General features: G+C 51.9%; 8 protein-coding genes across 8 annotated transcripts; 4 read left to right on the top strand and 4 right to left on the bottom strand.

Moving 5' to 3' along the window:
* Nucleotides 1-283: 283 nt before the first annotated feature.
* LAESUDRAFT_727047 (L domain-like protein) lies at nucleotides 284-2,664 on the top strand. The gene is made up of 5 exons (XM_040909151.1): nucleotides 284-1,357; nucleotides 1,413-1,513; nucleotides 1,568-1,760; nucleotides 1,810-1,890; nucleotides 1,941-2,664. The coding sequence occupies exons 1-5, from the start codon at nucleotides 564-566 to the stop codon at nucleotides 2,215-2,217; spliced, it is 1,446 nt and encodes a 481-aa protein (XP_040763140.1). The 5' UTR covers nucleotides 284-563; the 3' UTR covers nucleotides 2,218-2,664.
* LAESUDRAFT_813514 (clathrin light chain) lies at nucleotides 2,553-3,602 on the bottom strand. Its single transcript, XM_040914494.1, has 4 exons — nucleotides 3,244-3,602; nucleotides 3,051-3,181; nucleotides 2,845-2,997; nucleotides 2,553-2,789 (listed from the first exon to the last, which is right to left on the bottom strand). The coding sequence occupies exons 1-4, from the start codon at nucleotides 3,553-3,555 to the stop codon at nucleotides 2,576-2,578; spliced, it is 810 nt and encodes a 269-aa protein (XP_040763139.1). The 5' UTR covers nucleotides 3,556-3,602; the 3' UTR covers nucleotides 2,553-2,575.
* An 860-nt stretch (nucleotides 3,603-4,462) lies between these two features.
* LAESUDRAFT_655749 (chaperone J-domain-containing protein) lies at nucleotides 4,463-5,938 on the top strand (the record flags this gene model as incomplete). The annotated part of the gene is made up of 4 exons (XM_040904578.1): nucleotides 4,463-4,872; nucleotides 4,935-5,085; nucleotides 5,140-5,476; nucleotides 5,535-5,938. 4 exons carry the CDS (start codon nucleotides 4,463-4,465, stop codon nucleotides 5,936-5,938), a joined length of 1,302 nt encoding a protein of 433 aa, XP_040763138.1.
* A 604-nt stretch (nucleotides 5,939-6,542) lies between these two features.
* Nucleotides 6,543-10,016, top strand: LAESUDRAFT_655958 (cysteine proteinase; the record flags this gene model as incomplete). The annotated part of the gene is made up of 20 exons (XM_040904587.1): nucleotides 6,543-6,765; nucleotides 6,825-6,918; nucleotides 6,972-7,158; nucleotides 7,210-7,314; nucleotides 7,364-7,367; nucleotides 7,423-7,520; nucleotides 7,575-7,612; nucleotides 7,661-7,681; nucleotides 7,739-7,802; nucleotides 7,929-8,046; nucleotides 8,100-8,216; nucleotides 8,270-8,416; nucleotides 8,465-8,652; nucleotides 8,703-8,732; nucleotides 8,783-8,935; nucleotides 9,006-9,229; nucleotides 9,282-9,358; nucleotides 9,405-9,552; nucleotides 9,603-9,695; nucleotides 9,752-10,016. Coding segments are annotated over 20 exons (2,394 nt in total), but the record flags the coding sequence as incomplete, so codon positions are not given.
* A 30-nt stretch (nucleotides 10,017-10,046) lies between these two features.
* Nucleotides 10,047-11,853, bottom strand: LAESUDRAFT_655903 (initiator tRNA phosphoribosyl transferase; the record flags this gene model as incomplete). Its single annotated transcript, XM_040904584.1, has 7 exons — nucleotides 10,047-10,203; nucleotides 10,261-10,796; nucleotides 10,855-11,076; nucleotides 11,126-11,351; nucleotides 11,411-11,523; nucleotides 11,576-11,616; nucleotides 11,673-11,853. The coding sequence occupies 7 exons, from the start codon at nucleotides 11,851-11,853 to the stop codon at nucleotides 10,047-10,049; spliced, it is 1,476 nt and encodes a 491-aa protein (XP_040763136.1).
* Nucleotides 11,854-13,658: 1,805 nt separating this feature from the next.
* On the bottom strand, nucleotides 13,659-16,666 carry LAESUDRAFT_714932 (uncharacterized protein; the record flags this gene model as incomplete). The annotated part of the gene is made up of 10 exons (XM_040907100.1): nucleotides 13,659-13,670; nucleotides 13,730-14,936; nucleotides 14,991-15,061; nucleotides 15,147-15,373; nucleotides 15,435-15,749; nucleotides 15,809-15,878; nucleotides 15,948-16,117; nucleotides 16,177-16,295; nucleotides 16,356-16,482; nucleotides 16,561-16,666. The coding sequence occupies 10 exons, from the start codon at nucleotides 16,664-16,666 to the stop codon at nucleotides 13,659-13,661; spliced, it is 2,424 nt and encodes an 807-aa protein (XP_040763135.1).
* Nucleotides 16,667-17,444: 778 nt separating this feature from the next.
* LAESUDRAFT_737522 (monooxygenase) lies at nucleotides 17,445-19,719 on the top strand (the record flags this gene model as incomplete). Its single annotated transcript, XM_040910798.1, has 12 exons — nucleotides 17,445-17,477; nucleotides 17,528-17,647; nucleotides 17,706-17,870; nucleotides 17,941-18,154; nucleotides 18,205-18,308; nucleotides 18,363-18,385; nucleotides 18,460-18,630; nucleotides 18,681-18,736; nucleotides 18,793-18,827; nucleotides 18,885-18,911; nucleotides 18,971-19,283; nucleotides 19,337-19,719. 12 exons carry the CDS (start codon nucleotides 17,445-17,447, stop codon nucleotides 19,717-19,719), a joined length of 1,644 nt encoding a protein of 547 aa, XP_040763134.1.
* A 116-nt stretch (nucleotides 19,720-19,835) lies between these two features.
* On the bottom strand, nucleotides 19,836-22,755 carry LAESUDRAFT_727041 (uncharacterized protein). The gene is made up of 12 exons (XM_040909150.1): nucleotides 22,618-22,755; nucleotides 22,163-22,558; nucleotides 22,026-22,112; nucleotides 21,891-21,974; nucleotides 21,727-21,838; nucleotides 21,602-21,677; nucleotides 21,070-21,542; nucleotides 20,770-21,016; nucleotides 20,565-20,712; nucleotides 20,352-20,508; nucleotides 20,130-20,303; nucleotides 19,836-20,070 (listed from the first exon to the last, which is right to left on the bottom strand). Exons 2-11 carry the CDS (start codon nucleotides 22,450-22,452, stop codon nucleotides 20,241-20,243), a joined length of 1,737 nt encoding a protein of 578 aa, XP_040763133.1. The 5' UTR covers nucleotides 22,453-22,558; nucleotides 22,618-22,755; the 3' UTR covers nucleotides 19,836-20,070; nucleotides 20,130-20,240.
* Nucleotides 22,756-23,107: the final 352 nt, after the last annotated feature.

Raw genomic sequence — 23,107 nt, 5'->3', positions numbered from 1 at the left:
AGGACGACGTTCTCTTCGTTTCAGGCGAGATGTATTTCCGTTGGAATGCGACAGGAGAAGAGTTCGCAATACGTACGACGGGACGGAGCGCCTTGTTTTTCTGTCATCCAGTTGATCCCGGTCCTTGCTCGTCTGACTCAGCTCATTGCATCGGTTTACATTCCTCTTGAGACCGATCGACTATAGACCTCTCGGGTTTCTCATGGCATTGGAAACACTGGTACGTTTATTGACCTACCCTCGAGTTGCTCGGACGCCTGCATGTCGCTAGGCGACGAGCTCGCGACACGCAGGAAGCGACGTACAACGCGGATCACGTGATCGCGATGGCCGCACTGCAGCCACGCGCGAAAATTGTTGTTCTCACAGAACCGATTCCCTCAATTGTTTCCGTAAATGAAATGAAACCCACGCGTCAAGCGAAGCGCCTTATCGCGGAGTCTCTCTTTGCTTGCTTGCAGCCCGTGGCTATGCGTCTCTCTTGACCTGGCGTCCTGGGAGCTCCTCTCATTGTCTCCCCGTCCCGATAGGCCCTTTCACGTTCCTTACCCTGGTGGTCTTTCATGGTTCTCCGCGATAACTCTGGCCGGACGAATTCTGGCCGGACGGACTCGGGCACCTCAAATTTCTCTGCGAATGCTGTGGAGAGCGGCGTGCGAGCGCCACAGCGGCGCATGCGCGATGTGATGAGCAGTGTCTTCACGGGGCCTGTCTCTCGTCCTCTGCCTCGCGAGCCTGATATAGAGGCTGTACCGCGCGAGCCTGATATAGAGGCTCCGCCGCCGACGCCCCGACCACCGCTGCAGGAATGGAAGCCGCTGCACATCGAGAAACGCCCGCACCAGTGTTGCAAGCACTGTACCCGGAGGAAAAGATGGTCGGAATGGGTGTTCGTGGTCGTGGTCATCGTGCTGCTGTCATTTCTCTTCGGAAACATCGTCGCGCTGAACTTGGCGACCTTTGGCCGCAGGCAAGCCTCACCGACGTCCACGGCAGCCTCTGGGATGTCAACGGGTTCTGGTGGCGCGAACTCGACGAGTAATACGACGACCCTGTCCGCGAATGAGGCGCTGTGCTTGGCCGAGTTCAGCATCAATGCGCCGGCAAACGCCCAGTCATATCCGTGCTCGACGTGCTTCTCCGTTCTCCAAGGCGTGCCGTCCAGCTACCTGGACGCGAATGCGAACGACGCGCAGGGCATCCGGAACGCGATACAGTTCTGTGCACTGCAAAGTATATTCGTAGAGGCAGAGTTCATTGGGCAGGCCGTGCTGAGCGATGGAGGTTGGATGCAGAATGTCAACTTCTGCGCTTGGAATGGAGTGAGGTGCAATACGACCGGACAAGTGACCACTCTGTGGGTACATGTTCACTCACGGCCATGCGTGTTGGTACTCAATGTCGTGTGACAGGGAGCTTATTGCTCCCGCAGTCCCGACTATCATTCCCAGCGATATAGGCGGGCTCACGGGGTTGCAGACTTTGAAGATTGTTGGCGACTCTGAACAGCCAGGTGAGTCAGAAAGCGACAGACAGTGCTTCTGATGCACTGAGCCGATGCCACCAGCTGGATCTCTACCGAACTCCTTCGTCAACCTCACCGCGCTGACGACGCTCGAGCTTGAATCCACCGCTATTGGGACGTTACCTGACGAACTTTTCGTCTCGCTCAAGAACATCACCACACTCTTTTGGGACAATAACGCAAAGATGGGGTCAAGTCTGCCTTCGAGTATAACGGCACTCAGCCTCGAAAATCTGTGGGTTTACTGTCCTCGCGTTCACCTCAGTCGTTCATGGTGCCTGCAGCGTAGTAACGAACCAAGACCTCACCAATCCGCTCTCTACGCTATCCAACAGCCCCTCCCTCCAGTCCTCGCTCAAGCTCCTGTAGGCCGCTTTCATTCGTCTGTCTTCCGAAACGACTAATGCCCACCCAGGAATCTTTCCGCGACGAGCATCGCGGGTCCCATTCCCTCAACCATCTCCAAGCTCGCCTCCCTCCTCGAATTATTCCTCAACGACAACCGCCTCACCGATCCGCTTCCGAGTGCATTCCCGGCGAAGCTCGAGGTTTTTAACCTCGCAGACAACGCCGCGTTGAGCGGGACAGTGTCCGGCTCCTTCTGTTCTTTAGGCGATCTGCAGCAGTGCGATGTGCAGGGCACGGCGTTGACACCTGCTGGCAGCTGCAGCGTCTGCACGTTCTCTTCATGACACGACTTGTTTGTGCACCTGGTGTGCGATATACATAACGCTTTGGGACTCTGGAAGCTTTGGACTGTTTGTTGATAGAGTGTAGCCATAGTTTTCGCATAGATAGGCCTACTTCGTCTTCTAATCTGTGGTAATGTATTCGCTTCGATAGTGTACAGTAGCAGCCGCTTTTTGACACGAGATGTCTCAACTGTCGTTTCTTGCTATGATAGCATATATACAAGTTGATGGTCACCGGCCAAGGAAATGCTGTTGCAAGTACCGAAAAAAAAAGTGAAATTATTGACAGACGCAAGGATCGAATCCGACAGGTGCTGTCGTGAAAGTACACGTACAGTCTCTACATTGTCCCAGCCTCCTAGTATCCAGCAGCCCCAGGCGCAGCCTCGCCCTCCCTCTTCAGTCGCAAGAGCACCTCCTTGAACCGCGAGAGGTCCGTCGTGCCGGGGCCCGCCCGCGCGATAGTCTTGCTCTGCGAGTTCTGCAGCTCGATGATGTCGCAGATGCGCTCCCAAGTCGTACCATGCGAGAGCGAATCGGACATTTTCGAGACGAACTCCTCTTCGTGCTCCCTGGCGAGACCATGGTGGTTAGCTGCAGGATATTATAGACGTAATCAGCACGCACTTGTTCTCGCGGATGTTGCGCTCCTTCTTGGCTGCGTATTCCTCGTAGAACTGGTCGATAGCGCGCTCTGCCTTGGAGATGGTCTCATCCCGCTTCGCCTTGGAGGCTTCGTCGCGCGCCTTGATCTCTGCTTCTTGCTTCTCGCGCCATTCTCTGACAGGAATCTCAATTAGTCGAGGCAATGAGGTATAAGCCGATGCGCGCACCTGATGACTTCGGGCTCCTCTTCGTCAATTGCCTGGCTTAGGATAGGTGTTGATGAGAACGCCGAAGACTGTGGTTGCGGTGCAAACGTCGGTGTAGAATTAAACGTTGGCTGGATAACAGGAGGTAGCGACTGCCATCACCAATCAAAGGTTACGTGTCTGCACATCGTATGCAATGCACGCATTCACGCACCGCCGGGACCTCAATGTCCGGAAACTCGCTCTCGAACTTCTCGATTTCGTCGTCCCCTGTCACCTTGACCTCCGTAGTGCGCTCTCGCGGCGAACTACTGAAATCGTCGAATGAAAAGCTGGATGTCTTTATTGGCACAACAACGCTCGGGGCGGGAATGTCGTCCGAGCCATCGAGCGAGATGTCTGGGAAAGCAGAGGCAGCACGGTCGAAGTCGATTTCGCCGCCTGCGGTTGCGTAGGAACCGCCAGTGGGCGTGCCGGTGAACTCCTCGCCCAAAACTTCGCTTTCGCGAGCGAGGAAGTCAGACATAGTCGTATGGTCGTGGCTGCTACGCCAGCGGTGGCACAGGGTGCGAGAGTTATTGCGCCGATAAGCTACGTATTTGTTGAAGTTAAGACCCTTATCCGGAATCTTCCTGTGGCTCGATTGTGGCACCTATTGTCCCCTTCAACAACATCCATAACGATTTTGCGATGACCTCTCGCTTCCTCCATACCGCGTAATCCAGAGATTCCGGAAATCGAGCGGAAGAGGCTCGCAGTTCTCGGAAAATAGACTTTCAGTGCCGAGGTGAGCAAATTTCAGTGCAGACTCGAGGTGCAATGATGTCCAAGTAAAAGGGTCGACTCCGGCGGCGAGAGACGCGCTCTCCTGGCATCTGAGCCCCCAAAAGTGTTCGATACCCGACGTGCTGCCTCGAGACTATCGTGGCACGCCTTAAGGCCGGACCTACATCATCTCCGCGACTCTACAATTGGCTTGTGTGTCTATCAAGTTCAAGACTTGCGAGCAAAGGCAGAGTCTACATGGGGCCGTCTATCCGGGCTCGCTTGGGTCATGGGGAGACGTGCCTGCGTTCGAGAAGCCAAGCCCGCGCAGACGAAATTCACTCTGCTGCGGGCGGTCTCTAGACGTGGTATTTAGACGAACGGTATAATGGCCACCGGTTGGTGGGCGCGCGGCTTCAAGCGTTTGAGCTAGAAATTGATGCTCAGGCGTGTGGTGCTGTGCGTAGACGTGGCAGGTACGGGTGCTAAGTACAGGGGAGCAACGTCTCCTTGTCGCCGGGGAGAGGAGATCAAAACGCGGATGGGTTTAACCCATGCTGAGCTGAACGTCGAGATGTTGCTGTGCACGTTCCTAATGAACATTGAGACTCACGACAAGCATTTCCAGGTTTCCTGTTCTCTTCTCTTCAAAATCATCCAGAGAAGCAATGCTTGCTTCTATCCTCTCCTTTATAGGATGGTCATATCTCCCAGACATAGCAACCCGCCGGCTTCTTCCCGTCTACCACCATTTCTATCGAGTCCTCCTCGGCCGTCAACCTCCACCTCCCGGAACTCCTTTGTACTCTCGCCACTATCGCTATGTCTATGCTTTCGCTGTTCTCAGCTATCTGTTGTACAATTTCTACGAAGCTGCAGTCTCCATGTCACCAAATTATTACGAGCTGCTCGGCGTCGATCCAGTTGCAGACGAAAATACGTTGAAACTGGCCTTCAGACAGTTTGCCCGGAAGAACCACCCAGACCGCGTCGGAGCACAGGGAGAGGCGGTCTTTATCGAAGTGCGCGATGCTTTCGAGGCGTTGAAAAATCCGGTGACGCGGTTTGCGTATGACAGGTCGGAGAATATTCCAAATTCCAAATGTATGCAGTCGTAGCTTAACCTTCTATGTACGTCAGGTTTGGTCCAGAAGCGATCCACTGGACACACTGCACAACTCTCCGAGAATACATCCGCCACGGACTCATGCAATCCGCTGGCTTCCACATAGTTGCTGCCTGTGCGCTCTTGCTATTTTCTGCGATAGGAAAGCCAAGTTATGTTGCATTTGTGAGTAGTCATACGTATTGAGCGCATGCGTTTGGCTTAGTGTTGGAATCGTAGTGGCGCTACGTGTTGTTTGCGGCAGTGTTCGCCTACGAACTCACATTCATCCTGAGTCCGTCAGTGTGTTCGCCGTCGCAGCATACGTTCTCTTCTGTCCTGTTCTCTGAGCCCGGGACGCCAACGCATACCGGCTTCTTCACTTGGCTATGGCCTCGGCGAGTTGCATACCAGCACATTCGGTTTCTGCATTCATTATTCCTATTCATGTCCATTGCGCTATCCAGAGTCGCACCTGTGTTGTTCCCGCCAGTTGGAGATGAGTTTGCAGATCCACAAAAGCTGCAAGCTACAATTGAGCGAATTGGGCTGCTCGCCAAGGCGGTCGAACGCGACGGTTAGAATCATCGCATATATGACCATCCTCACCGCTGACCACACCGTGTCTTTAACAGCGGCCCAACAGATACACACAGAGCTTCACTCCGTGCATGGCCCACTGACAAACACGCAGCCGACCGACAGCGGCGCCCACTTCTCGCGCCTACCACCATGCGAGCACCCCGCACCGGAGGTTATGGAACGCTTGTCGACGCAAATGGAGAACATGTTCATCGAGAGCAAGCTCATGGATGGCGGGCCCCTGAAGAGCGTTGTGGATGCCGCGGTTGAGGGGAGACGGCGGGCGGCGAGCGAGCAGCACGTGACATCGGTGCGGCTGGGCATTCCTTCGCCTACGCCGTCGCCTCCGCCGGAGAGGACGCCAGTACGGAGGATGCAGGCCACGACGGTGTCAGCTGGGAATGAGCGGCAGGAGAAGCCTGTAGGTTATATTCGCGCGCGGTCGATATCGTGCTGACGCTTGTTTGTTTGTACCAATATCATTCTCTTGAGAATGACATGTATGTATAAGCTAAGACACCGCCACAGCTCGAGTTCGCTTTCTCAATGCTATCAGTATTGTGTTTGTCGGGACTTTAGATGAAACGAGCCAGCCGGAAAAAGGCGGGGACGTGCCTGACTCGAATATTAAATTCACGTGACCGCGCTGAAATGTCTGTTTTTGGGGCGGAGCAACGCGAGAACCTGCACAGCCTACTTACGTTCACGTTACAGTTCATCCTTCTACCCCCACTTTCCAGGGCTGGAAGAACCTATATGAAGGCATCCACCAGGCAGTGAATTTAATTCACATTATCCTGCCGTGTGTGCCCCTTGCCAGGTCAGGCGCCGATTCTGCGGTCGTCGGATCGCCCATACATGGTAAGTGGCCACAGCGCAGGGGTAAACATGAACGAAAACCTGACACGGATAACGATGCAGAAAATCATCACCCATACACGACGCGCGTACTATGCCTTGGGTGTCTGCCAAGCAGGCAGAGATGATGTTTCAAGATGCAGAGGTATGCAGCTGCTTGGCCGCCATCACTTCTTACTGATCATCTTGGCGTGTAGGCAACATATTCCAAGGCTGCCAAGTCTGAACTGCAACAGAATCTAGATCGCGCATTCCGCCTGTACGTGAAAGCGGCTGAAGATTTCCTCCACCTCAGTCAATCATGCAACGATGCCGGTCTACGTGCGAGTTGCAAACTCCAGGCAGGAAAGGCATTAGAACGTGCAGAGAAGATCAAAGCCGTCCGCCCTGATGTTACGCCAGTAGCCAAGGACTATTTCTCCGAACGTGGGTTAAAGTTAGCACTAGATAATGAGGTTGGCGCTGAAGACTTCTTGGCTTCACAGAAGAACAGCTTTACGTGCTGAGAAAGTCATCATTCGTCAATAACGTTCGCATACCGCTTTGGGATAGCAGCGCGAGCGCATCGGATGACGTACGGTACATACATGACTGCCTTAACGTAATCGAAAACGTGATAATCTTTCTTCCAGACAACCCGAACTATCGCCGGAGCAGCAACAGCATGATGCAATCTGGCGTAAGGCTGAAGGGACGATGGTATATTCATCAGCACAGCGTTTGTCACCTCAAGACATTGTTCAACACATAATCACCGACTGTTCTGTTTGTGCTTCTGTCGCTGTCTGTGTTGGACATCACTGTCGGTTTAATTCAAAGGTCAACGGTACAACACGATTACCTTAGCTTCATTGCGCTGACTCCGAGCAGATAGTACTGTCCAACCTACATCCTCGTGATCCAGGAGATGAGTCTTACGATTCAAGAAGTGGAGTCTATCATTTTCGCTTTCTCTTCAATGGGGCTTTCCGACGCGTAAGGAGACATTGATTCTTCGTATGACCGCAACCTCATACTTCCATAGATAAGTACGTAGGAATCACCAGCTCTGCTTTCCTTCCTTCGGCTGAAGCGACATCTCAGCTATTGATGACAAGTTGCCAACTTACCCGGAGGGTGGGTTGATGTGCATGTCAACTGGCGCCGAGCACCAAATCTGGCCGTCGCTTGTCGAGAAAGCCGTAAGCTGTGATTCTTGTATTTTCCGTTGGAACATGTCGTCATAGTTGCCATAGTACATGAAACTCATGGGCGGATACGATTTTCCCGGATCGTGAGCCACCTCTTTCCGTGGAGATCATCCTTCTCACTCCCTTTGCAGAAATTCCTGCATAGACCTACAGTCAGCCTTGATTTCTTGTGATATCAAACGCATATGTTACTAAATTTACTCCGGTAGTGCTCTCGTGGGCTGGATACCGGAGCATGTAGATCTCAGGTTGTCAGGAATCAAACTACTTTGTGTACGTACACAGTCAAGCTGATCACGGTTGCATTTCTAGGTCTCAACGAGAACAACTATGGATGCGTTTAATCGAAGGCTTCATTCAGGGCGAGTAGCCCTGTGTGGATCAGGAAATATCGTGTAGACTTACGACCTACGTATAGGGTCCTGTGTCCTCACCGTAGGCACTTGCGATGCCCCGGCTTCTTCGATGTTGGTGTCTGAACTCACGCTCCTCCCGGCCCATTGTTATGCTGTAATCGGTGAGTGGAAGTTTATAGCCGTTCGAACATTACGTATTCACGAGCAACAAAAGACGTGCAAGAGCATGATGGCGTTCGCCAGGTCACGATGCTCGACTCGTGGACGCAGACTGCAAACGTACAAGGTCGGGAAGCGCAAGCAGCATCCAACTATGTGTGTGACCACTCATGTGAGTATGTCCCAAGAATGGTTTGGGAACCATTCTGAGAGGGGTATGATCAGACACCTTCAGCCTCGGTTGGGATACAGTCTGCAGCCACTTCGATGGCGTATACCTCAGCTGGGACCCAGGAATCTTCCGCAATCAGATTGTTTTCCATGGAACGTGGAAGGCTCAGTCGCCGTCCTTCGAAGAGGGCGTGAATCGATGTACGTTGCTGCCACGACGCCATGCAATCTTCCTGACAGGATTTGTAGCATCTTACTTTCAGCTGCAATTACGCACGGGAATGGACACCGCCGCCCAGGACGGGTGTGAGATCTGGATCCAGCTGACACGCCATGTGTCGGATACTACACGCACCTCTGAGTATATTTCTCTCCTTGTCAACGGTCAAGACGATGGAAGGCAATCGCCTGCGGACATTGACCCGACGATGCTGAAGGTATGCTCGTTAAGGATCAACTAGAAGCCATGTTAAGCTTCTACATTCAGGGAGAATACACCAACAGCATCCATACTCTGGTATGTCGTTTGACAAGTAAATATATGCGGTTTTCGTTGACCTTTACTAGGTTCGAACGAGAGTGTCAGCCACCGATACCGTTTTGCATCTGATAGCAGCGTATGATGGCCACTTCAGTGACGTGGGATTCACGATCAATGTGTATTCGGACACTGACGTTTCCTGGGTTGAGAATCCACCCAAAGCGTTGTATATGAAGGAAGTGAGCCGCTTTTTCAGCTGCTGTCATCCTTTCTCTATTGACCATGATGACCATGATGACCATGATGAAGATTGATGGCGCTTTCACCAGCAAGACCTCTGGAGGCAATTATAGCTATCCTACCTTTATGGACAATCCTCAATTCCATCTACGGATCCACCCTAACGTGGAACAATCCAGGAAGCTCGGAAGGAATGCCAACGTCAAGGTACCTGTGTCGGTCACAGTGCATGGATCCCGGCGGACACCGATCAACGCCTCGCTAGTCTGGTCGAGGGGAGAGCGGATTACTGAGTTTGTGATGTGCGGTCCTCTTGGGTTTTAGCGCTGATGAATGTTGTCCTAGGTTGAGCCAGAATGACCTGGTCGCAACTTCGGGGCCATATTGCTATGGATATGCACGCGCATACGGCGACGTACCAGGTACTCACTTCTGAATAGGTTGACTTTACGCTAATGGAAAATGCAGCTGGAGACTACACTCTCATCATCTCGACCTTTGAGCCTCAGCAACTGGGCGAATTCAAGATCCAGGTTGAGAGTGCATATCCCGTTGAGATCACTTCAATACCACAGGAGGGTGCCGGGATGTTCAGTCGCGTGCTTCGGGATGCGTGGTATGTCTAACCAGCTCCATATTGTCTGTGCCGCGCTGAGCATTCCACAGGACTGCAGGGACAGCAGGCGGAGGCCCCAGCTCCAGCAAGTTCGCCAATAACCCTGCATATGAGCTACGCATTGACGCTCCGGCATACCTTAAGTGAGCAAAGTTCTCACCAGATTTCTTCGACATAGTAACCATTCATCAAACTCCAGGGTTCGCTTGCAGCTGGCCGACGCTACGTCACCTACATCCATCAACGTCTCAGTCTTCCAGAGAAAAGCATCCCGCGGCATCCTTGTCGGCACCTCAGGACCCTACTCGGACGCAATCGCCGGAGCGGTAACGCCGCGCATCGCATTACAACCAGGCACATATCACATCATTCCATCAACGTATCATCCGGACATCCAAAGAGCATTCAAATTGATCGTTTATAGTACAATTGCAGTCAACATCCGCCCCATGAAACGTGTATGACACCCTAGATAGCAAGAACAAGAGTCAGAGTCACGTTGAGCAGTCGACGCCGCGCTGACGGCGGAAGGAAGGCGACGTTAGGATATATTCGTTGACACGCTTGAGCGTGACGCGGGAGGGGTTTGCCTGGGGTCTGCTAGAGATGATCCATTGTAGCCGCTTTTGTAACGACTGTTTGCTCGCAGTGCTCCCTAGGGTTGTATTAGAGATATCTCGTAGTGAAGAGGACTTTGCATACTATTACTTACTCAGCGCCGCCTGCTGCTCGCGAGTTGCCGCAAACTTGCCCGAATCGTCAAAGAACAGCTGCAGAGCCGCCAACGCGACGCCGACGCATGCATCCTTGCCAGTATCGCAGCAGACGCAAATCTGCATGTCCTTAGTGAGGCATGTGCCGATGAACGCCATTGACCGAGGTAGGACGTTCTGAAGGAAGTGGATCTGGTCCTTCTTGCCTTCCAACATCTGGAGGCCGAGGATATCCTCGCTCGCTCCGTTTTGTGGACTTGCTAGCCAGGGTCTGTGCGTGAGCAGGACATATGCCAGCGCAACCGAGCTGCCTGGCAGCGAACGTGGAGCGGGGAACGGTAGGTCGTCTACCACACCGACTAGGATCTGACCACCGATGTGCGAGATCGGCGAAGGCTTGACCGTCCATCCATCATGCTGCGCCGGTGCTCGAGTCCTGGCGACGATAGGTCTTATTAGTGCCGACAGACCCGGTCTATCGCACGCCAGAAGCTCGTCCTTGTTCTCCCAGAACAACGGCGGGTTCAACCCCTTGTGTTGTGTTTTCCTTTAGTTTCTTCAGACACAAAGCTACATGAAACAAACTGACCATGCCCCAGGACTCGTGGTCGTCTCCGGAGCCCTGGATGTATGCAAAGCCGTGCGACCGCCGTTGCAGTCCTTCATGGATCTGCTGAGATGCAGAGACGCAGACGATTGGGTAGAACGGGAGGTTCCGGCCTGGCGACAGGTCTGGTAGAACGGAAGTCGAAGGAGTGACCCATACTGGTCGTAAAGGCTGCAAAAGGTCTGCTAAGATGTAGGCAGAGTCCTGCGAGCTGTCTCAGCATCGATCTGGGAGAACAGAGTGGGCTGCCTACGATGAGCGAATCGACCCAGGTATCAAGCCGAGCCTCAATTTGGGCCTGCTCTTGAGCACTGACAGCTGAGGCTGAGCAGTACAGTTGCGTATCCCAATCATCCTTTTCGGGACTCGAGTACTTGCGGCGCACGGCACGATTGATGACAGCACACCAGATGGGTACGGTCTTCGAAAGTGCATCCGGCACCTTCTTACCCGCTCGCGTAGAATCCACTAGTATCATCCTGGTCGATATCGTCAGCAATTACCGCGATTCCGAACATTGGTACGCAGGTTGACGTACCCGCCTTCGCAGGCAATGATTGACAGCAGGTGAAGATTGGGTCGACGGAGGTTGAAGCTCCAATTACCGAAGTGGCCATCAGTGGACTTGAAATATGCTGTTTCTTCCCTTGCCTTGGGATCAGTTGTTACGGTACTCCCACTATAAAGAGTCTATGGAACGCACAATCGCCGGATCAACGTACCAGGCGCCACAGCGCTGATTTGCTGAATAAAGGGACATGAGTAGCGGCTCTCAAACTTGACTTAGAAGGTGGGCTCACGTAGGACAGGAAGATGGGGGTACGCCGCACAGATATCGTTCACGAAGTCAATGTCTTCGGATATTGAGTGGAGACGATTGTAGATGTCGAGAGACTCTTTGCGTAGCTCCGCCAATGCACCCTGAACAGGCACTTGATCCCTCCGAAAGTTGAGAGCCTCCGGAAGCGTGCGGGACAACATGTTGGCAGCCGTAAAATCACCGGCCATAAGTGCAGATCGGCGAGATCGACCGTCGAGTTCTAGATGAACGAGCAAGATTCTCGGGAAGACAAGCACGAACACCCGCAGCAATCAGAATCCAGATATCGATGTTCAACACCTTGTGGGTGACGAGAGGGATTTGTGGAATGGCGGTAAGCGGGCTACCGCCGCAACAATCGCGGATCCACGAAAACCAGCCACTCTGGTCGTTCCGCACAGTAAGAGGGACACGTGTGTAATTTCTCCTGCGCAAGATAAGAGCGATTGTCCCAAGATCGAGCCTCTGCGGTGTGAGCGCTATCCAACCCTGCAGAACGCTCGAACTTGCTGGAAACCTTCTACTTAAACGCATTTCTCGCAGCATCTAGCACTCGATTCCGTACCTTTTGAGTCCGTGGGCTTGAGTGTCAGCGTTATGGACGGATTTTCAGGAGGGGCGGCCGGTTGCACGTTGTAGACAAATCAAACGGCTTCTCTTCACAATTCCCTGCCCCAGCTTCTGGGGGGAGCTGCCGCGCAATTGGCCCTCCTGCTGAGTGCTAGGTTTCCTGGAAAGCAAGATTTGAAGGCTGAAGTCGTTGGAAAGATGGGAGTGGCGACATGCGCATCGATTGCCTCGCGAAAGCAGCGATGTACTTTTAAATTCCGAAGCACTGGGTTGTAAGAACCGATAGTTTGCATTGAATGATGGTGAAAGTATGATAAAAGAGTTCAACCCTTTTAAGCATAACTGCACTTGATTGAGGTGAAAAATATCTGTAATGTTTCTAAACATTCATACTTATCTGATGCTGAAATAGATTTTAAATGATTTATGTCAATTATTCAAAAACCTCGATTGACCTCATAGGTCCTCATTCGATTTACAGATGTCGAACTGCGTACGCGTAAATTCAAAAAAAAAAGCTCCCAGTTCTAATTCTGAGCTATCATTAATCGTTCCTCCCCAATCATTCGTTCTGCCTGGCTCACCGCTCAGACTGAGACCCTGCTAGCCTGACATCCTGAACTTGCGAAGATATCGCAGGACTAGGCAACCGAGAAGACCAAGGGCCCCAGCGTTCGTAACATGCGATATCAGATCGAAAGACTTGTGGCTGCACTGGGTGGCATCTTCAAGCCATACCATCACATAAGAAACGAGAGAAGTCTGTACGTCATCTGATAATTGACATTACAATCAGCGCTAGGGTTATGATGGATCGACGAGCTTCTTCCATTCAAAAAGAACAGTGGCTGAGAACATTTTTCTCCGAGGCCATCACTACGACGTCTTCTCGCAGAACCGCCTGTGGGCAGTGGACGACCGTTCTCCCCGTGGCCCGCAAATATCCGTAGTACAGGCTAGCGGGGACAACACACGGCTGCGACGATGCCGTCAGAGATTACACGGCAAAGAGATGGCCGCTGCTGCACGAGTCACGAGCCTCACCGTCGATGGCCCCGTTGCACAGCTGTTCGACAACATCATCACTTTGCGCAGATTGCAGGCTTCCTCATGTCGATGGGGCCAGATCGACTCAACGTGCATGTTATAGAAATCGATGAAGTGAACTGGACACAATACCCGTGCATTACCGTGTCTTCCGAGTCAGACTATCAAGCGTGCGCCTGCCGAATGAAGTATCGCAACTTCTTCATAATCCATGGAATGGTGAGCAACGATCGCCTCGTGCTCCGTCCATGTCAAGGTTATAATACAAGATAGAAAGAAAGAACACGAACTATACAAATCAAAGTCTTTACAGAGAGATTGCAGACGGAAATAATGACTGATAGTGGCCTCATATATAGTCCTGAGACGCGCAAGTTATTTCGCATTGGCATTCATTGGAAGATGATGGTAGAAACTCACCTGGATAGGGATCGTTTGACAGTACACCGACCCCTTATCGTCCTTCCAACCAATGGGCATTGTCCACTGTTGTGCTTGATCAGGACAGACAAGAACAAATTTTGACTTCACATCGACATGCTCGCAAGCGCTCTTCAACTTCTTCCGCGATCCCTCAGGAGCAGGCCCACTCCGTTTCTGACCAATGACACTGCCATCTTCGTCGCTCGGTACCTTTGCATGCTGACGTAGTTGTCTGCGAACGAATTCCTCGATACCAGTGATGATATCATAGCCGGATGCTGAACCACGGTGCTCCTTGCCCACAGTCATCTGAAAGATCCACAACGTGGCACCGTCGTCGTCACATTCAATCATGAACGAGTCAAACAACGGGTTATTTTGAGAGATCGGGATGTAGAAGCATTCATCTACAGGTAATTTGAGCCGCACAGCCGAGGATTTGTTCACTTCAAATTTCGTTCGTGTTCTCCGTCGAATAGGAAGTGAAAGTGTAGGAGTCGAAGCTACCACTGGCATTTCAGGAGCAACAAACGTCCGGCCTTGCGGGCTTCTTCGCATAGGAAGCAATGAGGGATATTCAGGAGTCGTCGGTGTCAAGCCTGATAGGTAACTGTTTGCCAAGTTCTCGAAAACAAACCCGCCAAGCGAGGTACCTCGCGGAGTCACAAGGCAGTTGCGCAACAATGAGAATGCATCATCAATTTGAGTGAGCTTCAATCGATCCTCGACTTCGCGTTGGATATGGTCGGACTTGAATCCTAGGAAGAACTGGTCCTCAGCCGGACCATCAGCCGGCTTCACAATGACAGCCACTATGCGATGGGAGAGCTCTCCGGGGTTATCGCTAGGTAGGCCCTTTCTAAGGTCTGCCCAGGTCACGTTTCGCACTGCGTGCAAAAGACGAGCTCGCATGGTGTCCGGATCAAATACTCCCATATAAACGTCACGTGCAGAGTGGCCGTACAGATCAATGACGTTTTCGAGAGTTTTCAGCATTTGCAAGCGGGCGTGTTTTTTGAGCATGCTCTTTTTCAATGGCTTGAGAGCACGTTCACAGCCACCGTGCGTGCCTCGATTGTCGTCGTGATTGTCGTCAGCAGCTTGCATGACGTTGGCAACCGCAGGAATGCGAGGAAGCGAGGGATCCATGTAGGCCTTGGTCACGTCTTCCAACAACGCCTCATACTGATCCTGCAGCTCAAAACTGCGATGAAAGTGGATCAGTGTAAGCTCTGGGATGATATCAATAGCGACGTACCCTCGTTTAAGTTCCTCAGGTTCCCACAGAGGCATGCCCCATGTGTGCGCCTTTCGCTGTGTGCTCCAACCCTTATACCGACTTTGATTGGGAGACGAAGCATGAATCGGAAAGATGCCGCCATCAAGTACCAAGCTCGGGGGGGGGCTCTGTAACCGTGCTCTCTGCATCTATCAGTCCCCAGATATAACGCAAAGAGGAATCTTTCTCGTTCTTTCCCAACAGAGGAGGCCGCGGAAGATAGTTGCCGGAGAAGGCGCCGCTCTGCACCTCATAAACGGTACCAGAGTAGAACAGAAAAACGTCCCCGCTCCAAGAAAGCACCACGTTTTTCCCCCTCCTCAAGAGCCGGGTAAGAACATACCACAACCAGGTGGATTTACCTAGGAAGAGGCCAAATGTTTCATCGCCGTCACGCCAACAATAAGGACATGTGCGACATACCTGTTCCGGGTTGACCTGTAAGCAGTATTCCTTGGCGATAATAACGATTGTAGAAGTCCCACGCTCGATCAAAAAGCTTCTTATAGGACGCCAATACTAAAATAGTGCTAGGCAAGTTGGGGGGCCGTGTGGCCAGCCCGAGTGACATGGAATAAGGAGCAGGTTCCGTGTCCTCGTCCGGTTGGCTTGACCAATGCTGCAGGAACTGCTGCCAGGTTTGAGGAGCAGTCTCCCACTTCTGCTTAAGGTGCGGCTCCCACAACCATTCTTCGGCTTCAGAGACTGTGCTGCCACCGGCGGTAGAAGGCCCCGGTGCTTGAACAAAACTTGATCAGCCATCAGATATATCGTCAGATGAGTCCTTCAGAACACACCATTTACACTCTTGGAGGTAGTCGCAAGATGATCCCCTTCACGCTGTTTGTCAGACTTCTTGCCCTTCTTCTGTAGATGAGTGATTATCAGCTCAGCTATGTATTGAAAAAACCCTTGAGTGTGCAATTGAATGCGCACTTTTTTCCGCTTCATCATCTGCGCATGCGTAGCCTTCTGGATCGGCATAGAAGGTGGCCCAGTTGCGACGGTGGGCCCTTCTGATTGCACGGAAAAGGTGACTTCAACGGTGATTTTCACCTCTTGGGCATGTGTCCTGGTTCCGGACGAGGACAACGGAATAACAAGCTCTGCCGGAGTACATGTCACGGTGAGAAAAACGAATACGCAACCTCACCACAAGACGCACCGCACTGCTTCCGATCGGGCAACGAAACGATGGGAACGACGTGCTTGCCTACCAAATCGTTGTGCTTATTTCGCTTCACGCAGACGTCCACCGCCAATGTCGGAGCAGCACCAACCGTGCTAAAAACAACGTGCAGTCAACATGAAAAAAATAAAAACAAACGGGCAAACGTTGCTCACAATCCGTCCAGGAATTCGTTGCATTCACTCGACGATCCTTTGTACAAATAGGACACTTGCTTACTCGTCGATCCCACATGGATCTCAACTATGAGTTCTCTTTCCCGAGATGTCGTGAAAGGAAGGCCTGTAACCCGAACAACTAACTAGAAGGAAGGGGATCAGCGTATATGTTCACGGCGTTTTCAAAAGCGCCAGGACGCACGCTTCACGCTCAATGGGCCATTATCAAGTAGCCCAATGCCTGAGCTGCTACTTTGGACTCTGATACGCAGATAGTCAGAGTGCACATCGAGGAAGAGAGCGGGCATTGTGGCGCACGGAGCATTCATTTGGGCTCGTGTGGCGGGGTTGTCGCTGAAAAAATCGGTCAGCTCGCCTATCGGAGGACGCTGCAATGGTGGCCACTGGAGATAAGGACGACGTACGTTAATTTACCCAAGGTGGGCGTGTGATGTCGTCGGTCGTTGCCAGAAGACAGGTTTTCACACAGACAGGGAAGGGAGGATGGGAGCCAAGTGAACCGGAAGGCGCTTACATCATCATTTTGGACTTTTTGGTGAGAGTGATTACGTTTTAGTCTCGTGACCAGACCCTTGCGGCCACCCTAAAAGGGAACCCGTCCATGAGGGTCTTGACTCTGGAGTTCAATCTCCTCCGGGCGCTTCTTTATTTTTCGCTCACACTTTGATTTCTACATCTCCTGTCATTACTCTGCATTGTCATCTTGTAATTGAAATATTATATTCCCTTGTGAAATGGCTTCTGACTCGTATCTGATACCTACTTGGCCTCCATGCTAACATCAGCCTTCTTTCACCCCTCAGTCACTCATAGACAACACCATCCCCATCCTGCCGTAGCTATGATCGCTGTGGCGATTTGAACCTCCCACGATGGTTCTCAGTTCTTCGCGAAAATCAGTTGCTTCCGAATGTTCCTTGAGCCTACTGGTATTCCTTCAATGGAAATGCTCACGGAGTCATAGGGTTCGACATTTGTCACCAGTCCGGATGTTGACTTACGATGAAGTTGTCATGGGCGGTACCACGTGCCAAATCATCTATTCTCCCCAACGAGTGAAGAACCATGGCCTCCGAAAAGTCAACGTCTGTTCTAGTGGTACGTCGCTGATTTTCTCGACGCCTTCGACGACTCACCGGTCTCTATAGGTTGGTGCAGGGCCTGTAGGACTTGTACTTGCCCTATCTCTACTCAGGAATGGCATTTCTGTGCGCATCATTGAGAGGGAACGGACTCCTCGCCCCGGACAGCGCGGGGCAGGTATTATGGTGCCAATTTTCCCGTGAAGTACCGTCTGACCTATTCTGATAACACCTCTGTTGGTAGCCGCGCTCTCAGGAACTGTTTCATTACCTAGGCGTTCTACCAGACGTGCAAGCGAAAGCTCTATCGCTCTTTTACAACCGGGTATACAGAGTACCTGGAGGCGCGGAACCCATCAAGACTTACTCTATGGCACCCAACGTTGAGCCGACACCGGCCGTTCAATATGTATGCCCCCTCACAATATAATTTGTACTCTGTCCCTGATGGTGCCACTGTTTAATAATTAATGGAAAAGCCGAATATTCTAGCACTTGGGCAAGACAATGCAGAGGCGATCCTACGCTCTCATATAGAGAGGCTAGGGTGTCAAGTCGAGTTCGGCACAGAGCTACGTGATTTCGAGCAGTTTGCAGACCGTGTCGATGCCCATGTTGTGAAGAGACAAGGCGATGCGAAGATCCAAGAGACGATCTCCTCTCACTGGCTTGTAGGAACTGATGGTGCGAGAGGTAGGCCTCTGATAGATGGAACGATTCCTCCCTTGACACATATAAAATAGGAACTGTACGCAGGCAGCTTGGCCTGTCCTTCCTAGGTGAGACCAGAGGGGAAGAAATGTGGTTTGTTGTTGGTGATCTCGAAGTAGAGGGACTGGACCGCAAGGTGTGTTCATCACCGTTTCCTCTGTCACTCCCGCGCCTGCTCACGAACATCTAGTACTGGCACTTCTGGGGAGGTATGTCGACCATCCTGTCGGTTTCCAAGTGACCATCGTTCAAACGGTTGCATTCTGATGCGTGGCTGTGCCCCACAGCGTGATGCTGAGGCCTACCGAGGAAGAAGGCTTGTTCGCTTTGATCCTAGGAGGCAGAATTGACCATGCAAGGATGGTGTCGGACCAAGAAGAGCTGATCAAGACAATCCGCACCGGAACTGACAGGGATGACATAAACGTCCGCAAAGTCAGATGGCTCTCTGAATTCAGGTAGGTTTTAGGTGTATCGAACAGCTGCCCCAGCTTCATTAATGTGGCAGACCTAACATGCGGATGGTCGACACGTTCGGAGAGGGACGGGTATTTGTAGCTGGAGGTGAGTGGCTCAAGGTCTTGTTTGTCTAGGGAATGTCTTGACCAATCGCTATGTAGACGCTGCTCACGTTCACACTCCGTTCGGGGCCCAGGCAGGGTTTTTCCTTACAACCTTTCTGTCAGACACTTACTGTTCCGTTGCACCTCAGGGCATGAACTCCGGGATCCAAGACTCGGTACGTCGCACCATGTTTGCAAGCCTGCTGGAAGCACGCTAAGGAACTGGGACTCCCAGTTCAACCTCGGTTGGAAGCTCGCACTCGTAGAGAAAGGGTTCGCAGCACCCTCGCTGCTCTCCACATACACCGAAGAGCGCCTGCCCGTCATTGCCGCCGTCCTGAAGCGCACCACCGCCATTCTAGACACGACCGCAAGCACGATGAAGAGTGACGGGAGCGGCACCGCCGCATGGGATAGGGGCGGGCCGCTCAAGCAGCTCGGTGTCAACTACCGCTGGAGCTCCATCGTGGTTGACGAGCGCTTCCCTCTAGAGGGCGCGTCGCGAGTGCTGATGGATCCATACGGTATCGAGCTGGGTGACACTGTGCGTGCGGGAGATAGGGCACCTGATGCACCTGGACTGCGCCTCATCGACATTAAGGACGAGACCCGAGGTGTGGAGTGAACCCCATCTCTCTCTTCAATATCTTCGGTCCATCGCATCACACAGTCATGCTCTTCGCGGGCAACACGGACACCATCGCAAATATACTGGAATCGCTGAAACGATATCCTACATCCGCCCTGAAGTCTCTCGTGATCTACCCACAGGGGACCTCTCCAGCTGCGGAGCTGCTCGACGCCGATTTCGTGGTGGTGAACGAAAGGGGCCACGCATACCTGAATTACGCATGCTCTCAGAAGATGATGACACTTGCTATCGTCAGGCCAGATGGAATAATGGGCGGGCTGGTTTTCGGTTTGGATGGCTTGGAGGGATACTTCAGTCGTGTTTTCGATCGAGTAAAGGAAGGCGTTTGCTGATCTATCGTACAGCGTGTAGAGATTGCTGTCTTGTCGAAGCTTCCGGCCTTCCGATGCGTTCCATTTACTTCAGTTGCGCCGTGTTTCGAGGGTCTCACGTGCGAATGCTGCTGACGTGCGCTATCACGAGAATCCTAATTTTCAACCTATGCAGCTGCTCTAATGTACAAATTGAGGAGGAAAAAATACCAGACTGCAAAAGGGACAAGAACAAGCGAGATATAACTGGTCAATTTGACGAGGGTGTCGATCAGATAGAGAGACACTGCCAACATGATCCAACCAACTGGCGGTCGTGCCCAGAGTCAATCAGATGCGCAGTCTCTCTAGGCCAAACGACGCCTTCCTGGTCTGGCCATAGTCTTAACGACCTATGATCGAAGATTTGAATGTAAGGTCGTTTGACGTACCACATCGACAGTATGGGGATATCGCTGCGGCTCCGCAACCTGACACCTTAAGAGGAATACGTCTTCACATTTTCCCTTCTCGTATGCTTGATGTACACCCCCAGCCAGCAATTAACGCCACCTTTTTATAAACGTGCTCAGTTTCTTCCTGTCGCGGTCGCTGAGCTCGACATCCTGTATCAAGTTGTCAGTGAGAACGATGCATATTATAATACCAGATACCTTCTGCAGCCTCGAAATGCTTGCACTAAGGCGCTTCGCTTCTCCGGCTGCTTCGTTCTCGAGAGTTTGCAGGGAAGGAGGGAGGGAGAATGGTGGAGATGTGTTCACAGGCGAATAGGCGTATATGGTGGAGATCAAGGAAGCATGAGCGCCAGTCCTATGGTTGTCCTAAATCAGCGGCAAGCGCGTGCAAAGTAGATATGTGCAGCTCACAGCTCAGACAGTCTCGAAGGGAGAGAGGATGACCATTCTATTTCGGCATCCTCTGCAGCATGCAACCTCTCCGAAACCTCATGTAATTCCTTCTCCAAGTCGGTTCGATCCAGGAGAACAAGGGGCCCTGCATCTTGACTTCGAAGATCTAGTCGACATCGCATGAGCAATGTGACCACTGCGCAAGGAATTAGATGCATCGTACTTTGCTTACGCTTGAGCAATTCGACCAACTCAGACTCGAGGATAGTGCCGGCTGACAAGTCTGACCAAACCTTGACCGTCGTGTCGGCTTCCGTGGCAGCGTCGACATCATCGAGGATGCCTTTGAGCTCTTCAGTCAGTGTCCGGACGAGTGCTTCCGCTTCAAACGCATTTTCGCTGCATTCCGATAGCTTCTCGAAAAGGTTTTGTAACGGTGGCAGCAGATCACGTCCGAAAGCTTCGATTGTCTGCGAGGACGACTCATTAATGTCCAGATCGTATGGCAGATTCTTTGGCTCACCTCATCCAAGCACTTTTCTCTAGCAAGTAGCAATGCCTTCTGGTCAAGTCTCCATGCTCGTTCGAGCTCATTGCCAACGTCCACGCCGATCTCGGCGACGTTTTCGTCATCGAGGTCGGAGACGGCGTCAACATCAGCATGAGAGAGAACGCTTCTCAACGCGGCACGTCTACCTTCTACATCTTGCGCGGCTTCGAGGTTCTCGGAAATCCTCTGTAATTCCAGGCAGTAGGACTGAGCGAGAACGTCAAGGTCCGGGCTTTCTGAATTTCGTTCAGACTGAGCCGCGATGTTGAACAGTAGATCTTGCAATCGCTCTTGCAATGTTTCCGCTTCTTGAGGGATCTCGACAGGTCCAGGCAGTAAGGAATAAGCCTCGTCCACCGCTGCGAGCCGCTGTTTGGCCGAGTCGACTAAATTCGAGCGCAATTCCGTCAGGGAGGATAGGCCGTCTCGGAGCTTAAAGATGTCATCTACGGCCAACCAGGTGGTCATAAATCCTCTGCTCATGTTTCGGATTGGAAAGACGTACCAGCTACGTTACTGGAGCCCACATCTTCGAGCAGTTTATTCGCATGAGCCACAGAGTTCACTATTGATGTATCCGCCTGCGCGTTATCAGTCACATGAGCCGCTGATAGGACGAAGGTGAATCACCTGCAATGAGATATCTCCCAGATGCTCTTCTTGTTGGCATAGTTTCTTTGACGTATCCTGGAGTTCGGTTCGCAGGGTGCTAATCGTATTATGAAGCTGTTTGGATGCCAACCTGTCATAATCATCAGACACGATAGAGCAACGATGAGCCCAACACTGCTAACTTCGCTCTCCGCACCCGGTGCTGTAGAAGCTTAGTCTCTTCCTGAAGAAGCTCGGTCTCAGCTTCCATTGTTTCCGTACTTGCTCTAGAACAACATGGGTAAGCAATAACAGTCACAGAAGATTCGCAAACTTGCCGCAATCGTGGGGAGGTCAACGATTTGTCTGAACTGTTAGGTTCTATGTCTTCTCCTGGAGCCTTTGATCGGACAGTGTGCAACGGTCTGATGCATACATTCAATTATGGAGAAAGGCAAAATCCTACGAGTGGCACCTTTGTGTTTCTTCGTCGTATAACGCAATTGCTTCCAAAGAAGCTGTAAGCCGTAGCTGAAATGACTGAGGGTGTCCTTGCGCATTTACGAAAACATCATCCACTTGAGACGCTACCCATCGAATGATTTGCTCCCCTGTCGGAATACTGGCAGCCCATTCGATATCTTCCCGTAGATAGTTCGGCCCATGAAGAAGTCGTACAATTTCAAGCACCTTGTCTACCGCCTGCTCGACGCTGCATTCCTTTTGCCTGCTCTGTGAGGAATATATCGCCTTTGGTGTTGTCATAGCTGCAGTGTGGCCAGGATCTCCAACAGTAGCTTCAAGCCTTTCTGAAGCGAGTTGACAATGATTGAGTAGCCAGCCTATTTCTTTCCAAATGCAAACAATAATTCTAATCACATAATTCAGTAGCGAAGCTCAACATAGTTCCCAAGCTGCAATCAGCCGTACCGTTCGTTTATCTCCTCTTCTGCGTCTTCGAGTGTGGGTGAGGGTCAGCGTCGAGTCGATGATGATGACGAGCAAGTCCTTGATGTACGCGTCAAATCAAACTTTTGAATCAGGTCCTTATGAAAGTGTGGACCCGTAGCTACGAGCTCGACGTCGCAGACAGCAAGACAACTCGCGTGGCACCGCGCGTCGCGTCGCGGTCACGTGGTCGTGTAAACATATGCCAGCGCAACATCTGGTCCGCCTTCATTCTTGCTGTCACCGCTACTATCTCCCTTCTCAGGAGTGCGCGTAAAATTTCTTTGACTGCTAATCTGAGAACGACGCAACGAGGCATGCTAATGCTGAGATAAGTGCGCTGGATGACAGAGCGTTGGAGAGAAGAAGAGAGTCGCTTCCAGAGGGGAAGCAGGTCAGTGGAAAAACGCGCGATATTGCATCCTATCGATGTTATTCTTCACAGCGAAGACCATGTAGCCGACGCACATCG

Source organism: Laetiporus sulphureus (assembly GCF_001632365.1).
Source record: "Laetiporus sulphureus 93-53 unplaced genomic scaffold LAESUscaffold_26, whole genome shotgun sequence".
In the NCBI taxonomy this organism is placed as follows: Eukaryota; Fungi; Basidiomycota; class Agaricomycetes; order Polyporales; family Laetiporaceae; genus Laetiporus; species Laetiporus sulphureus.
Note: the sequence above shows the minus strand (reverse complement) of the source record. Positions and strands in the feature narration are given on the sequence as shown.